This window comes from Amphibalanus amphitrite, unplaced genomic scaffold (assembly GCF_019059575.1).
Source record: "Amphibalanus amphitrite isolate SeventyFive unplaced genomic scaffold, NRLGWU_Aamphi_draft 001626F_arrow, whole genome shotgun sequence".
NCBI lineage: Eukaryota > Metazoa > Arthropoda > Thecostraca > Balanomorpha > Balanidae > Amphibalanus > Amphibalanus amphitrite.
In genome coordinates this window covers 66,485-83,304 of record NW_024883119.1, presented here as the reverse complement: position 1 = coordinate 83,304, position 16,820 = coordinate 66,485, and the positions used below count along the sequence as shown (strand labels likewise).

The window sequence follows — 16,820 nt, the reverse complement described above, 5'->3', positions numbered from 1 at the left end:
AGTGATTTTCAAATGTCTTTCTGTTACACCATTTTAAGTTCACAGAATTAAGAACACACCATAGGGGACAAACACGGCGAACCCCTTGCGCATTCTGTTGTCGGCTAGGAGGGAATCCCACTCAAGTGAACGGAAAAATGAGCCTTATTGATTTCCGATATTTGCCTCGGCGGAAAGTGGACGCACGCGGGTCCCGCGGGTCCAAGGCAAACCCGCGGGTCTGAGAAGAAAACGGTTGTTAATTGGTTGTTTTTTTGTGATTTAAAAGCTGAATTTTGGTTGTTTATAGAGTGTAAATTTAATTTAATTGGTAAGTAGCTACTTTCCCAATGTTTCCAATGGTGTTAATAATTGTAAAAATGTCAACAGTTGCATTGCATTTCTTGTTGCAAGATTCATATCAATATCAGTTGGGGAAACTACGAGGCGAAGATCCAAAAAATTGATCGGTCAATTAATAGACTTTTGATGACCATATATCGGCATAAATGCAGCCCTCGCTACTTCGGGTGAAAAACGGTTTAACGTGCCGGTATTTGCACTTTGCAGTATGGCTCCCACTTATTAGAGAGCAAAGGTTTCCATTTTCCACTAGGGATTAATGTGGTTTGATTAAATTCCGCAAATTCACTGGAAAACGTTGATAGGAAAACAGCTTTTCTGCAGCCTGCAGGTTCTGGGTGTCACAATTATAGTCCATTTTTTTTCAAAAGGCGCACGGCCCGAAAATCGATTTTAGAATTGTCACGTGCAAAGTGATGGTTTTTACAGAAATCAACGAACACCGGCTTGGCACGTTTGACTGGCCGGCTCGATCGGCTGGTCTCTGACTTGCGATAGTTTGGAAAAAAGTATAGACAATAGACATACGACTCATAATGAGGAACTGTGAATCGAAAATGCTTCCACACGGGGTCTAGCCATAGGCACTAAACAAATGATTAAACTGATCACGTGGATGACCTGTTTGCAGACCTACAAAAGTAACACACGGATTGACATTTTGTTTTAGATTTATTTCTGCTGAGTACAAAAAGAAACATGAGCCAGCATATCTGCCGATCTATTACAATGCTGATCGAACGATTTCTGCACTGGGAAGAAGTCGGGTATGCGCCAACTAAATCTGGAAAGACTTTGACTTATAAAAAGACGACTGAAGTTTGTAGGTAGCACGCGAGAACACAGTGTAAGACAACAACATGGAACGTCACCAGCTTCAGCAGCTGACAATGGCATGTTTTCCATGAGCTTGCCGTTCAGAATTCCGGCCCCCGACAGATTCCGTCTCGAATGTTTAAATAGTTGCCGCTTGCTATTTCTCAAGTGATGGGCTGGCTGTGGAATCAAGGTTAATACAGGAGTGACGTTAAATTTGCATTCAAAATCAACAGGATGGCTCAAATCTATGAATTTACTAACATTCTGTAATGTGACACGATTTAAAAGCTAAATTGAACAACTCGCTCCGTTATATGGCCTTGCGTTGCACTGTGCTTATCTTTCAAAAATGGCCGCGAAATTCTTCTCGGCTTGCGTTATTTTCTAGCGTCTGGCACGTGCCTACTCCAAAATAATACTTCGGGCCATGAGCCTTTTGAAAAAAAATGGACTATAGCTGGTCATTCCAATTCCATAAATGGATCGGTGTTTTGAAAGAAAATTGTTAAAAGATTTGATTTAATTACAATAAATATGGATATTTAACTTAAAATCATAATTTAACCAAAATGTAAAACCATCAACAAAATAATAAAAATTATGACATTTTGAAACCATGGTGCCGGGTGCTGCTTACATTTTTTGGTGCGTCTGGTCTGTTTCAATCCGCCATATTTATCAATTGCTGTTTGACCTTGTATTGTAACTCTGCGATTTAGAGCCACCAGTGCATTGTGCACCGAGTGAGTGTAGGCCTTGTGTGGTTAAAAACATTCTTATGCCTTATTTTTCATTTGAATGCTAGGATGCATGGAAAAGATGAAGTTTTCTGATTTTATGACCGTATAGTCATTGCCCCGCCCACTCTAGCCGTTGATTGGCTGATCACATTTTAGTTTGGCGCCTCATAGTTTCTCCAACTGATATATATATATATATATATATATATATATATATATATATATTGGTATATTTTGGCAGAATATCTTCTTTGATACATGTTTCATTGTAGACCAAGGAGTTGTGAGCTTTAGCAAGCTTTCGGTTGGTTCTTTCTATAGTGCGAATCAGTTTTTTGGTACCAGACGGAAGACCAAATATTAGTTGTCCAAAATTGCTCATTAATGAGTCACACAATCGTTAAAATCGTTAAAAATAAGTGACGTTTCGGTTTATTGTCTCTAAACCATTATCAAACAAGTCGTTCACGAATCGAAAAACACAGTACCAGATGCAGTTGTTTTACATAATACATGACAAAATGTCTCGTGAATAGGGGTAAGACCACTTCTTTTAGACATATACACAAAAATACCTATCACCTAAGAAGGAATTGCGCAGCGTAAGGGTGACTAGACTAGTCACATACAAGGCTAATCACACGGACACATCGTTCTTGACGTCCGGATTAGCGCCACAGGCCTAGTGTGACACATGAGTTGACCTGTTTGTTGAGTGTTGGTGTGTGCTGTCTAATGAGTAAGGCTTCAGCAATGAAGAGTCTATATTTGTTGTGTTCTGTTTTGATGATGTCTGTGTTTTCTGTGAGATGTTTTCTGGTGAGTGTTGTGTGGTGTTCTTGGTTCATGTGCTGTTTGGGGGCCCCATCCCTCAAGTGCATGGTGAGGCGTCGCGAAAGTGACGTAGTTGTAGCACCGATGTAGCTTATATCTCGAAGCCTACAATCTTCGAAAGGACAAGAAAAACGATAAACTACATTGGTGCACTTCAACTTGTCATTTTTGCTGTGTGTGTTGTTTCGTATGAGCAGGTCTTTTGTCTTACTATTCCTGTAGTAAATGACCAATAGTAAACGGTCATTCTCGTCAACGCATTTTACATGGCCATATATGATGTCTCTAATAACTCGCTCGTCTATTTTATATGCAGTTGACATCTGGTTGCGGTAGAAAATTCGGATTTTTCTACCGCTGTTCGTCCCGTTTGTCCCGTTTGTGTCGTCCGTCCCGTTTGTCCCATTACTCTCATTTGTCCCGTTTGCACCGTTCGTCTCATCTGTCCCGTTTGTCATGTTACCTTTTTCGATCTCCCTGTCCAGGTAAGTTCTGATTTCGTCATCTATCTCTTGGTTTGAATATCCATTGTTAACTAATATCTGCTTAATCCTAGTGAATTCTACATGTAACAAATCCCATGACGAACATACTTTTACCGCTCTTCGTATAAAAGCACGGATAACACTCTTTTTGTATCTGGAAGGACACTCACTGATCCCATTCAAACATTTTCCAGCGTCAGTAGCTTTGCGATGCACTGACGTGATGAAAGTGTTGGTTTGGGCTTTGACCATCACATCCAGAAAAGGAAGTTTACTCTCGACACTCAGTTCAAAAGTAAATCTTAGAATGGAGCTCGATTCTAACTTAGATATTATTGCATGAAGATGCTCCTCGTTTCTGACGTCTACAAAAATGTCGTCTACGTATCGACAATAGATATTGGGGGCTACGTCCGCGTCTTCTAAAAGTTTTCCCTCTACTTCACACATATAAAAATTGGCAAATAGAGGCCCTAACGGTGAACCCATTGCAATCCCATCCTTTTGCCGATACAGCTGGCCATCGGGGCCACGAAATGGGGACTCAGTTGTGCAGGCCCGGAGTAACTTTTCAAGAATCTCCCTAGATAGTTGAAGGGGAGGTAGTGTCGAGCTGTTGTAGACCTTGTCAAGGATGATACTAATAGTCTCCTCAACTGGGACATTAGTGAAAAGGCTTTCTACATCTATGGAAGCCAGTATGCCTGAGGGCTGTCTGCCTCTAAGGAGGTCGATAAACTCCTCTGTAGATCTGAGGTTGTGTCCAGTTGGCAGGTAAGGCTGTAGCAGGGTGTTCAGGCGTTTGGCTAGCATGTACGTGCTAGCCAAATATCTATATACCCCCAATATCTATTGTCGATACGTAGACGACATTTTTGTAGACGTCAGAAACGAGGAGCATCTTCATGCAATAATATCTAAGTTAGAATCGAGCTCCATTCTAAGATTTACTTTTGAACTGAGTGTCGAGAGTAAACTTCCTTTTCTGGATGTGATGGTCAAAGCCCAAACCAACACTTTCATCACGTCAGTGCATCGCAAAGCTACTGACGCTGGAAAATGTTTGAATGGGATCAGTGAGTGTCCTTCCAGATACAAAAAGAGTGTTATCCGTGCTTTTATACGAAGAGCGGTAAAAGTATGTTCGTCATGGGATTTGTTACATGTAGAATTCACTAGGATTAAGCAGATATTAGTTAACAATGGATATTCAAACCAAGAGATAGATGACGAAATCAGAACTTACCTGGACAGGGAGATCGAAAAAGGTAACATGACAAACGGGACAGATGAGACGAACGGTGCAAACGGGACAAATGAGAGTAATGGGACAAACGGGACGGACGACACAAACGGGACAAACGGGACGAACAGCGGTAGAAAAATCCGAATTTTCTACCGCAACCAGATGTCAACTGCATATAAAATAGACGAGCGAGTTATTAGAGACATCATATATGGCCATGTAAAATGCGTTGACGAGAATGACCGTTTACTATTGGTCATTTACTACAGGAATAGTAAGACAAAAGACCTGCTCATACGAAACAACACACACAGCAAAAATGACAAGTTGAAGTGCACCAATGTAGTTTATCGTTTTTCTTGTCCTTTCGAAGATTGTAGGCTTCGAGATATAAGCTACATCGGTGCTACAACTACGTCACTTTCGCGACGCCTCACCATGCACTTGAGGGATGGGGCCCCCAAACAGCACATGAACCAAGAACACCACACAACACTCACCAGAAAACATCTCACAGAAAACACAGACATCATCAAAACAGAACACAACAAATATAGACTCTTCATTGCTGAAGCCTTACTCATTAGACAGCACACACCAACACTCAACAAACAGGTCAACTCATGTGTCACACTAGGCCTGTGGCGCTAATCCGGACGTCAAGAACGATGTGTCCGTGTGATTAGCCTTGTATGTGACTAGTCTAGTCACCCTTACGCTGCGCAATTCCTTCTTAGGTGATAGGTATTTTTGTGTATATGTCTAAAAGAAGTGGTCTTACCCCTATTCACGAGACATTTTGTCATGTATTATGTAAAACAACTGCATCTGGTACTGTGTTTTTCGATTCGTGAACGACTTGTTTGATAATGGTTTAGAGACAATAAACCGAAACGTCACTTATTTTTAACGATTTTAACGATTGTGTGACTCATTAATGAGCAATTTTGGACAACTAATATTTGGTCTTCCGTCTGGTACCAAAAAACTGATTCGCACTATAGAAAGAACCAACCGAAAGCTTGCTAAAGCTCACAACTCCTTGGTCTACAATGAAATATATATATATATATATATATATATATATATATATATATATATATATATATATATATATATACCGTAAAACGGGGTGTTAAGGGACAGTTTCGAGGTGTTTTGTTATATAACTCAAGAAGGGTTGGAGATAGAAGCATCAAATTGTCAGCGTTTTATGTGGAATTTGGTGCTTTACATGCCTGCCACATTAAAGTTTTTAAGATTTATACCTGCATATTATTTTTTATTATTTTTCATCACTGTCCCTTAGCACCCCAATGTGGGGTGTTAAGGGACACCTATATTATTCCAAGAAATGGTCATCAAATGCCCACAATTGGGGTGTGGAAGGGCACACAATTTATTTATTGAAATGTTTTGCATATTCTGTCACAAAACAAGTCAGGTTCATTCACCACTAATGACCTTTTTAGCCAATTACGTGTAATGCAGTTTACGTTTGTGGAAAATGTGCTAATTATACAGTAAACAGAACCAAAAAGTAATCTTCTGTCATCAATTAAAACCCATGTTGAAGCTAGTCACTTGTCATTATGTTGCCCTCTTTGTTTTAGCCTTTTTATGATGACATCACATTTACCTACATCAGTCTCCATTGACCCATCATTGTAAAAGAGAGTGTTGAGATGTTTTGTTACATAACTTAAGATGTGTTAGAGATAAAAGCATGAACTTGCCAGCATTTTATGTGGAATTTGGTGTTTTCCATGCCTACTGAAAGAAAACTTAATGAAATTATATTTAGATATTATTTTCTATTTTTTCTTCCCTGTCCCTTAGCACCCCACATCCACCTCAAAATATGCATGTATCCGGAAAAGAGGAAGAGCATGATGAATGAATGGGTGGATTTGCACAAGCTTTTCAGGAAACATGTGCAATACATGTGACAATACACCTATGCATTCATTTTCCCTGTACACCCACCAGTTTATGTGGTACACACAGAGTTTTGGAGATGTTTCAATTTTGTGAAAATGTAGCATGATTTTCAAATCCATCTTTGAACCAAATCACTTGCATGAAAAACCATACCATTTTGTCCTATGGTCAAGAGCAAAACAGTGTCAACTACCACACTGAAGTTTTTATTGAACCTTCTCAAATTAGGAAGTTAATATGACTCAAAGTTTTTCCCATGCAACTGTCCCTTAACACCCCACTGTCCCTTAACACCCCATTTTACGGTATATATATATATATATATATATATATATATATATATATATATATATATATATATATATATATATATATATATATATATATATATATATATATATATATATATATATATATATATATATATGATACCATGAGATTTTGGCATTAGTAGAGCAGACATCACACGAAGGTTTTCCAACCGAGGAGAGGCACTGTAGGTTTGTAGGTTGTAGGGTAGGTTTGTAGGGGTATGTACTTTGTAGGTTTTTAGGTTGTAGGTTGGGTTAGGTCAGGTTAGGTTAGGTTTGCTTAGGTTTTCCTAGAAAGAAGCACCTCTGGGTATGGCGCCTCTCCTTGGTTGGAAAATCTTCATGTGACGTCTGCTCTAGGTACTAATACTGACATTTTCCGTTAAGTAGACTTTCTTCAATTTTTGGTCCTCAGCTTTTCGTCCTACTTTTTTGGGTATTCTCTTAGCAGACGTCGCCCCTGCTGCCATATCTAGTAGGGTAGGTTGTAGGTGTAGGTTGTAGGTTTGTAAGTTGTATGTTTGTACAAGACGTCTCTCACCTGGTAGGGCTCTCCTTGCCTAGCAGCCATTAAGATATGGGAGCAGATATGATGGGAACCCAGGATCAGAAGACACGCCAGTTCACCAACGAGATTGCCCATTGTCTGTTGCTGTGGTTTAACTGGATTTGATTGTCCACCGATGACATATGTCATCGGTGATGACTGTGTAGATAATCATTGGTTTCTGGATAATAAATACATTTAGCAAGGTTTATTGTGTTTTGAGTTGGTAATCACGCAACAAAATTGTACAGGTCATCATGTATTACGCGAGACCATGCAGTTTTGAAAGTGCCCAAGCTTCCTGCGGCTGCTACATCATCAGGCAGTCTGGTCCAGAGGGCTACGATTCTGTGTGAGAAACATCGCTTGCGCACATTGAGACAGCTTGTGCTATATGGATTTTGAAGTGATGCCCTCTAGTACCACTACGAGGAAGCCGAGTGTCACGACACGAGCACGAGGCACGAACGTCATGGGCGGTGCTGTTCACCTGATATCTGTCTCTGTTTCCAGGCGGGGCAGCTGCCGGGCGGGCGGTGCCACCATGGCTGTCTACCCGTGCCAGGTCAGCGAGGACCTGGTGGACCTGTCGCGCGCCGACGGCCTCTACCTGCGGCCGACGGCGTGCATCAACATCTCGGTGCAGTTGCCGCAGCTCAGCTCGCCCAGCCAGTCCATCTCCAGCGGCACCGTCAAGGACAAGCTGCTGGCGCTCATCACGCAGGGCTCGCTGGTCTCGCTCAAAGGTGGGAGCCCGGTGGACGGGCAGCAGAGGCCACGGCGTGTCACGACCAGCGGCGGTCGATGTAAAGTAAAGCCTTGAAATGATGACCTATTTTCTTTTTCATCATTATACCAGATGGCCCTAAAAAATGAAAAACTTAAATCAATATTCCTCAGAAAGTGATTAAGGTATAACATTGAAACTTCGAATGTTCAATGTGGCTAATATTTTCAGTAAATTATGTTATTTTTATGTCAATGACTGAATAACTTTTTGAACCGTTTGTGTTTCAAACATGCCATATAAAAATAGTTTTTTTTTGCGCAGGCGTTTCATAGAAAATAAACCAAACATCATGATGGCTCAACGACAGCAAAAAAGTAAAACGTGCCACGTTATTCAACGTAAGAGTGCTGGCTTGAAAAGGATGGCACAGCTTTATAATTTGACATATCAGTGTGCTAAAGAAGTAAGAAGCGAAAACCTGACGAAAGTTTTGCTCGTTATTTTCATTCGAATTTGATATGTGGGCCTCAAAAGCTGGAAACGCGTTTTTTGGGAGGGGGCACCTGTATATTTTGTTTTCGGACATGAACAAACGGTTGTCATTCACATTTTATTAATTTGTTTCCTCTGACGACGCGTGGGCTCATTTTTGGTGTACTATGCCCGTTTGACTCATCCTTCACGGTTTCCCTGCAGATGAGTGATTTTGTCACTTAAATGTCAGTGACAAAATACCCTGATGTCATTTATCAAGGCCTTCGGTGCTCACTACTGACAGTCATGAAAACTGTCAGCGGCTAGGACAATCGCTGATGTCCTTTGTACCAAACGATCAAGGTGTCGTTATGCCGTGGAATGCGCACAGCACAGTGCACACAGCGTCATGCCATCAAGATAATGATCCTGATCACTAGACAGTGGACACTACGCTCTTGGTTTTGTGGAGCAGAACATTTACAGCAAATTCGGTAGACAAATTTCAGAAGAAAATGTTTTGATATGAAATTGATGCATAACATGTTCAGTAAATAACTCTGATGTCATATATTTTGATCATCAATGCATCGACGCTGGCGTCCATCATTGTTTTCAACCAGGACGGGAGCAAGACTACAAGAACCTAGACATCGAAGCATGTTGTGATGAAACTGATGTAGATTTATCCTTTTTAATAGCGGTCCTACACACGTGTTTTATTAGTAGAACAGTTATACCTTACAAGGTGCCAACCTTGCGTCAGCAACATTGGTGAAACCAATACTCGTGTAAAGTGCAAGTAACATGTTATTACATTGGAGCAATATATCTGCTTCCAAGACCATGTGAACAGAGGAGGTCCCTATTGTGAACGGGTCAACTCAAAAGATGCATAAAACAGGCGGGTCAAAATGATATCGTGGAAGCCAGCTGTGGATCAGTGTCATCTGCCGCATACGATTGAAAACAATCAAACCGTTGATTGCTGTAACTGAAGTGGCCACGCACTGCTTGTCCTTAACCCATCTAAGCTGTTAAAAAATAGCGGTGAATTTTCATGTCATCGGTAGATAACTAGGAGGTAAGTACGAATATTCATCGGTGAAAGTTTACACCGGTCCCGTCACCGGAAACAGCGCACCTATAACTTGTCTGCTGAGCGGAATGTTCGTAATTGGCTGTACCCACTTCATTGACAGTTTTTCGACAGTTTTTCTGGATTCTTTCAGTCATTTGTAGTCCTTTGAGTTCATGGGTTGGCGGTTATTTGCTACTTTTTGGTACTTTTTTGCGAAGATTTGTTTTTAAGTTCTTAATTTTTTTGCGAAAAATATTTGAATATTACCCAACATGTCATAATGATGAACTTATGTAATTTTATCCGTTTTTTTCTATATATCAATTATTCATGCTGTAAAACGTCATTTATAGCGATTCGGTGGGATGGTACACCAGACGATTAGTACCCGTTGCATTGTTTAAGTTTGTTTGACAGGGTATAGTTATATGCATTAAATAGCTTTGGCTCTTCTTGTCTGTAGTGTCTTTTCCCTGTAGGTACCCATGGATTCCACTCAAAATGACAATAAACACACTCACCGACAGCAGATAACTTGTTTCCGCCGTCCTCACACACAGGCACTTCCCCGTCCCAGCCGCACTTTGACCGCGCGGCACCGCCACTTCCCCTCCCCCCACCCCCACCCAAACACACGCACACCTCCCCGTCCCAGCCGCGCTTTGACCGCGCGGCACCGCCCCTCCCCCTCTTCCCCCCCCCCACGCACACACACATACACCTACCCGCCCCAGCGGCGTTCTGACCGGGCGGCCCCGTCCCGCTGGCAGTGACCAAGTCGTCACTGGAGTTTATCCGGTTCGAGGGCGAGGTGGAGAGCCGCCGGCTCCTCAAGTCGCTGCTCGGCCAGCTCGACAACCGCACCATCAAGCTGCCTGGCTTCACGGACCTACTGCGGGTGCGCGCCGCCGAGGCGCGCATCCCCTTCCCGACGCGACACGAGTGGGACTCGTTCTTCCGCGACGACCCGACCATGAACGAGATGCGGCCGGGCGAGCGGCCCGACACGCTGCACCTGCAGCAGCTGCCCGTGCGCTGGTTCGCCAACAGCGCCACCGGCCGCGTCGACGAGGCGCTGGTGCGCCGCGTGTTCGCCCAGTGGGGCGACATCCGCTGTATCGACGTGCCGGCGCTGGACCGGCTGCGGCGCAAAATGCGCGCCTCTATCTCCGGCGTGCGCGGCACGTTCGACTTCAGCAACGACGTGGCGTTTGAGGCGTTCGTCCAGTACAAGGAGTACATGGGCTTCGTGAAGGCCATGACCTCGCTGAAGGCCATGCGTCTGGTGTACCGCGAGGGTGACCGCTGCTGGGCGGCGCCAATCCGTGTCGACTTTGACCGCTCGCGCCACCTGAGCGAGCGCAACATCAAGCTGCGGCGCGCCGAGCGCGAGCGCCTGCTGCTGGAGGACAAGGAGCTGGACGAGAGGAGCCGACGCGAGCGGCAGCTGGACGAGCTCAAGGACGCCTCGGCTTTGTGAGTTTACAGAGAGCGGCCTCAGTAGTCAGGGTGGGGTCTGGTGAGGTATACCGACGGGGCTGTCCCTGACAGGGTGGTGGAAGTTTGAGACATTTATGGCTATATTACGTTTTCATATAAAAGAAACGAACCGATTTGCAATTGTATGGATGACATAGTGCCATTGCAGATCTTTTGCTCGCCGCACTTCAGTGATTCTCTGTTTTGCAGGCGTAAAATTGAAGACGAGGAGCGTGAGAAGAAAATGCGCGAGAAGCGGAAGCGTAAGCTGGAGGCGGAGCGGCGCCGCAAGAAGGAGGAGCGGCGCCGCTCCAAGGAGCTGCGGCGCCAGCGCCAGGAGGAGGAGGCCATGCAGCTCAAGATTGAGCTCGAGGAGCGCAAGCTGCTGATCGCCCAGCGCAAGCTGGAGAGTATCCGCCTGCTGGACACCCTGTTTGACCGGGTCAAGGTGAGCAGGCTGGCGTCGGTCGGGGCTGGGGCCGGGACCGGGGCTGGGGCCGGGGACCGCAGCCGGGGACATCCCGATACCTGTCCGCCGACTGGCCACTCCCAGTCTGCTGTGAATCGGACCAGCCTCAATATTTCTGTCGGGCTCTTGTACCATTGGTAGCTTTCGCTTATCTTACACAGCGCGATTAGTTACATGCCCGTGTGATAGTTTTCTATGCTGATCTTAGCTTAACAGGAGGGGTTTGCATAGCAGTAGATTAAATGTATCCGTTTCATATTTCCTTCTTCATTTTTGGCATAAGGTTTTCTTGCCCAGTTATCCTGAAACAATACTCCATTCATCGGATTCACTTTAGTCGTTATTACGGCATCAGTCTTTTTCATCTACCTATTTCGTTTGATCACAAAGATAACTTTACTAGCGTACGTGTCCCGTCCTTTGCAGGCAGTGTGCTGTCGTATTGTTCGTCCCGTCAATGACGCATGCACGGCTATTTTCAGATCAAGCAAATAACAGTGAATATAACTCTGAAGATCTTTTATTTAATTACATGACATGAAGATTTATATGTTACCAAATCCTGATTTTGCTTACCCTAGAGATGCAACAGCAAAATGCATGGAATCGTACATCATATGTGGATTAGATAGGCGCCTTGTTGTCTTCGGATTAACTGGCCATCGCCTGATGTGCGTGTGACATGGTCACGCATAATTAGTGGGACGCAAGGCTCGTCGGTATGGCTAAAATGGGCTTGGTAAGTTGATCGATTTGCGGCGATAGTTTAACATCAATCGTCATCGTCGCGGATGCTGATTAACTCCATTTTCAGCTATGGGCTGATGCAGTTCCGGTCCTGTGTTGAGGTGCTAGCTTGGTGTCAAGACCTTATAATCCCTCCGTGTGGTAACAAGGTATATGGGATGTGGGTGGCGACAGCGTGGAATAGGGATATAGGTGACGACACGCTGACGACAGCGTAGGATGGGAGGCGTTTTAGGGCCCATTTACGTGGCGTCCTTTGGATGAGAAGCTTGTCGGACGCAAAAATTGAATGTTATGCTTCGTTTGGCTTCGAATTGGTCATCCCACTTACCTGTCGCTGTTGATCAGCAATCAGGCTAAATTATTTTTCGGAGCCGTTAATGTTCGTTCTGCTACTTCACCATATTTGCAACGGTAATCTTTTTTATCATTTTGGGTAGCAAGACGATGCTCTTCACTCGATAGTTAGTAATTGCTTCTCTCAGTACTGGATGCGAACATGGCCAATTGATGTCTGGTAACATGTGAAAATGAGCATGTAGTACGCTACGCTAAAAGGTTTTACTTGTATATTGATAAGGTCGGCCCCCTTGAGCCACGTAGTAAAAATATTATGGACGTCATGATGGGTGATAAGTCTTACGCAGATCGGCACGGCGCTCTGTCAGTATTCTGAGACTCCGGGTCTCGTGGGAAGTCGGCGAATGAAGGGCCGGCAAATGTACGCATTCGTCCTTGTTGTTGTACGTACCTTAAAGAGTAAATGATTCCCTCAAAACGATTTCATTATTACCCATAGATTGTGGCTCGTGGCTATTTTATTATTGATGTCACGCTTTGAGCGAGGTTGACTCGTATTTGAGCTCGTGCCTCGTCTCTGTGTGATGTTTGTTCGTGCTTTTCCCTCACCCTGTCAGAGAACCCGGCACTGCCACCCCCCCCCCCCCTCCTCGAGTAAGGTGTGTTTGACGCCCCGCGGCCGGCCCCCTGAGTCAGCCGTATCTGACGCCCCGGCCCGCTCTAGACGGAGCGGCTGAGAGCCGAGGCCCGCCGCAAGGAGGCCGAGGTGCAGAACATCATCGCCAAACACCGCAACGGCGCCTCGGAGAAGCTGCGACTGGTGAGTGGCGCCGCCGTCCGGTGTGGGGACGGAGGTCCGATGGAGTCCTATTCGAACCGGTCAGCTCTGAGCGAACCGACCTGAACCAGCCCTGAGCCGACCCGACACCGACCGACCTGACCCGACCTCTCCGGCCCCGCAGCATATCCGAGCCCCGCGGAGCTGGTCGTCGGTCCAGCTTTGTGCGGCAGTTCGCCAGTGATTTTGAAGGGTGCCGATGTACGCCTGCTGTTTCCCACTATCCACACGTCCTCCGATGGACTCGGAATGCAGCGTGCTCACGTGGCGTGGTGGCCTCACACAGCCGGGATCTATTGCAGGCGAAAGAAAAGGAGGAGAAGGATAAACTGCAACAGAAAGAGATGAAGCTGCGAGACAAGCTAGTCACGACGTACAAGGTTTTCGAGGAGAAACGGATGGAGGAGCAGAGAGAAAAACTCAGGAAGGCAATCGAAGGCAAAAAGAAGGTAGGTACTTTGTCTGCCGTCTGGGGAGATGTGTGGTTTCATTATCAAACATTCTGGGCTTTCAAAAAGGAACTGTGATGCTTATTTTCAGCTTAATTGACTTTATCAGGGATTTGTCTTTATCTCTGGAGGCTGACCGCGGCAGGCAGGTGGTGTGATGATTGCCAGCTCTTCAGATTATGTTCCGCTTGTGTGTGTTGGTAAAATAGCTGCGTTATCAAATATCAAATATCCAGCGTACAGTAAATGCAGTTATCGTGAAACACAGTACTCGCCACGTCAGGTTTCACAAGAGCTCCTCAATGACTTTGACTTTTACCACAAACATTCACCTTTTGTTGTCATACTGAGCTGGGAGCTGGGTTCAAAATGCGGTTTTTCAGTGTGTCGTATTCTTTAGGCTCTTAGGTGTTGTTTTTAGACAGGTGGTTTGTGTCGCTCTTTGTGTCAGCCCCTTTTATGTGAGCTTGCGAGTTGGGCTCCGCGCTGTGCCATGTACCGGCCCTATAATATGTATGATGTGTCCCCGTGTGCCAGTGTCCCGCCCTGTATTGTATGCACGGATCAGCTCTGGTGCCCCAGAGTCCCGCCATGTATGACCCGCGCCACTCTGTGTCGCCAGCTGCGCAGCGTGTTGGCGCGCGCGCGCCGCTCGTCCACCAGCAGCTCGAGCTCGTCGCTGTCGTCCGTCTCGCGGTCACCGTCCCGCTCGCGGCTGCGCTCCGAGTCCAGGTCGACCATCTCGTCCCGGTCTCTGTCGCGCTCGCGCTCCCGCTCCCGTTCCCGCTCACGGTCCCGGTCCGGCTCCCGGTCCCGGTCGGGCAGCGGCGGCAGACGCTATGGTGAGTATGTCTGTTCGGCGCAGTTTTCGTTTTTGCCAGCTGTTGCCAGCGTTGGTTGCTTGGTGCCAGCTGCATTGCAGCTATTTTGTCGAAATATCGTCCCTAAAATTCGCAAGTAAATGCCTTCATATTACTGTTTTTTTTCTTGTCGTCTAAGAGCGGGACATGACAGTACTTTTGTGAAGCAAATAGGACAGAATGTTATTATAAACCAGCGTAATGATGCGCTTTAAAGTAATATGGTTCATGTCTGCAGCCTAGTGTCGGTGAATGTTAAAAAGACCGTTAGGTAGTTTGGCTAGCTCATCACCTGACTTGTGACTCCCCGTCCCTCCGCCGCAGGTCGGATGCGAATGGACAACAGTCCGTCCCGCGACTACTGGTCCGACGAGGACGGGCCGCCGGCCGATCCGCGCGTGGCCGCCTTCCGCGCGCGCGGCCGCGCCCCGTTCCGCGGCCGACCGGGCATGCGCGGCCGCGGCTTCGCGCCCTTCCTGTACGACGCCGACGGGAACGAGTGGCGGGGCCGCGGCGGCCGCGGCATGCGGCGCCCCTGGGGCCGCGGCGCCCTGCCGCCCCTGCGCGTCAACCCCGACGACGAGCGATTCCACTACAAACGGCAGAAGGGCCGCCAGCGCTCGCACTCGTCTGGCTCGAGCAGCCACGGCGAGGCGGAGATTCGGGTGCGCGAGGACACCAGCGACTCGGGCGGCGAGAAAACGCGTCCGGAGCCGGCCGACGGGGACGGGGACGCGCCGCGGCGCGTCTTCAGCCGCGTCTGGTCCAAGGTGGACGGCTGGGTGGACAGGGAGTGGGTGGAGCGCGGACGCGGCACCCCGCGGCCGTTCGTGGCGCGCGGCGGCCGGCCATTCCGACCGTTCCGCGGTGGCTTCCGAGGCCGATGGCAGCCGCGCGGCCGTGGGCGCGGTCGCGGCCGCTCGTGGTCCCGCTCCCGCTCGCGGTCGCGTTCTCGCTCCCGCTCTCGTTCCCGCTCGCGTTCTCGCTCCTACTCACGTTCTCCGCCGCGACACGAGGGCTACTACGAGGCCTACGAGCGCTACTTCATGCGGCTGGCGGAGCGCGACCGGCGCGCCGCCTCGTCGCGCTCGTCGTCGCCGTCGACGGGCGACAGCGACAGCTCGCGCCGGCGCCGCGCCCGGCGGAAGAAGGAGCGCCGCCGCTCGCCGAGCTCCAGCAGCTCGTCGAGCACCAGCTGAGCCGGCGGACGGCGCGCGGTGGGCGTACTGAACGGGATACGAGCCGTGCTGTGTGCGGGCAGAGCACGCGGCACGCGGCGCTCGACGGTAGCTGTGAGGGATCCTGCCCGGTCGCTGGCTGTGCCTGTCGCCAGCGACTTCTGCCGGAGTTGTGCGTGAGATTGGTCACTTTGGTATGAGTGTGTCGCTGCCATTGCACGATGCGAGCATGTAGTAGTCGCCAAGATGAATGCATCAGGAATCGTATTGTACTGCTTTTCATGTCGTTACTTCCATCTGATGTACTGCCCGTTCTGGTCCGGCATGTTGCATTTTGACACCCTTGTATAGTCTCCGCGGTAGGGAATAAAGGTTTGTGTCGCAATGTTTTTTTTTTCACAGTTCAGGGTGAAGCTGCAGGTCATGATCTGGCGTCTGATACCAAGTGAGGGTCGAAGTCAGAGTCGCAGGATCCCAAATCTTTTAATCAGCCAACGGCAGTAATGAGTCACCCGCGGTGGCCGGCCGAGCTGAAGAGCCTACGTTAGCAATACAATACTATGGAACTTCACGTGACGCCAGCCGCAAAGGAATGGATTTCTGGTGCTCGTCCATTTGGTGTGGCCTGGAACGCATATTACAAATCCTGTCGTTTCACCGCTTTTTTACGGACCCCGGCTGGCGGCTATTGTTGGGACGGCAAATAGCAGGGCCCTGTTTCGCGAAATGGCGCCGCAGTGCGTCACGCTTTCCGTGGTATTGGGTTTGCTTGGACGATGGAAACCGAACTAGGACAGAAATGCAACGAGTGGTGCTGCATGCAGATGTAGGCATCATGCAATCATATTTCTTATGAGTTATGATTCTTGTATGTTGTAGGACAGGTCTTGATTCTTACAGAAAGGCAGGTCGGCTGGGTTAGGTTAGGTGCAAGTGTCTCAGTGGGCGGC

General features: G+C 47.3%; 1 protein-coding gene across 1 annotated transcript; it reads left to right on the top strand.

The window, feature by feature from the left end:
• Positions 1-136: 136 nt before the first annotated feature.
• Positions 137-16,255, top strand: LOC122374253 (A-kinase anchor protein 17A-like). Its single transcript, XM_043352880.1, has 8 exons — positions 137-310; positions 7,779-8,011; positions 10,321-11,026; positions 11,240-11,477; positions 13,270-13,365; positions 13,686-13,832; positions 14,455-14,674; positions 15,017-16,255. The coding sequence occupies exons 2-8, from the start codon at positions 7,810-7,812 to the stop codon at positions 15,889-15,891; spliced, it is 2,484 nt and encodes an 827-aa protein (XP_043208815.1). The 5' UTR covers positions 137-310; positions 7,779-7,809; the 3' UTR covers positions 15,892-16,255.
• The last annotated feature ends 565 nt before the right edge of the window (positions 16,256-16,820 follow it).

What these genes read in the sequence shown, in the direction of transcription:
- LOC122374253 (XM_043352880.1), top strand. Translation starts at nt 7,810, where the DNA reads ATGGCTGTCTACCCGTGCCAGGTCAGCGAGGACCTGGTGGACCTGTCG. An exon ending in CTCGCTGGTCTCGCTCAAAG is followed by an intron (nt 8,012 to 10,320) that starts GTGGGAGCCCGG and finishes TCCCGCTGGCAG; the next exon opens with TGACCAAGTCGTCACTGGAG. An exon ending in CTCAAGGACGCCTCGGCTTT is followed by an intron (nt 11,027 to 11,239) that starts GTGAGTTTACAG and finishes TCTGTTTTGCAG; the next exon opens with GCGTAAAATTGAAGACGAGG.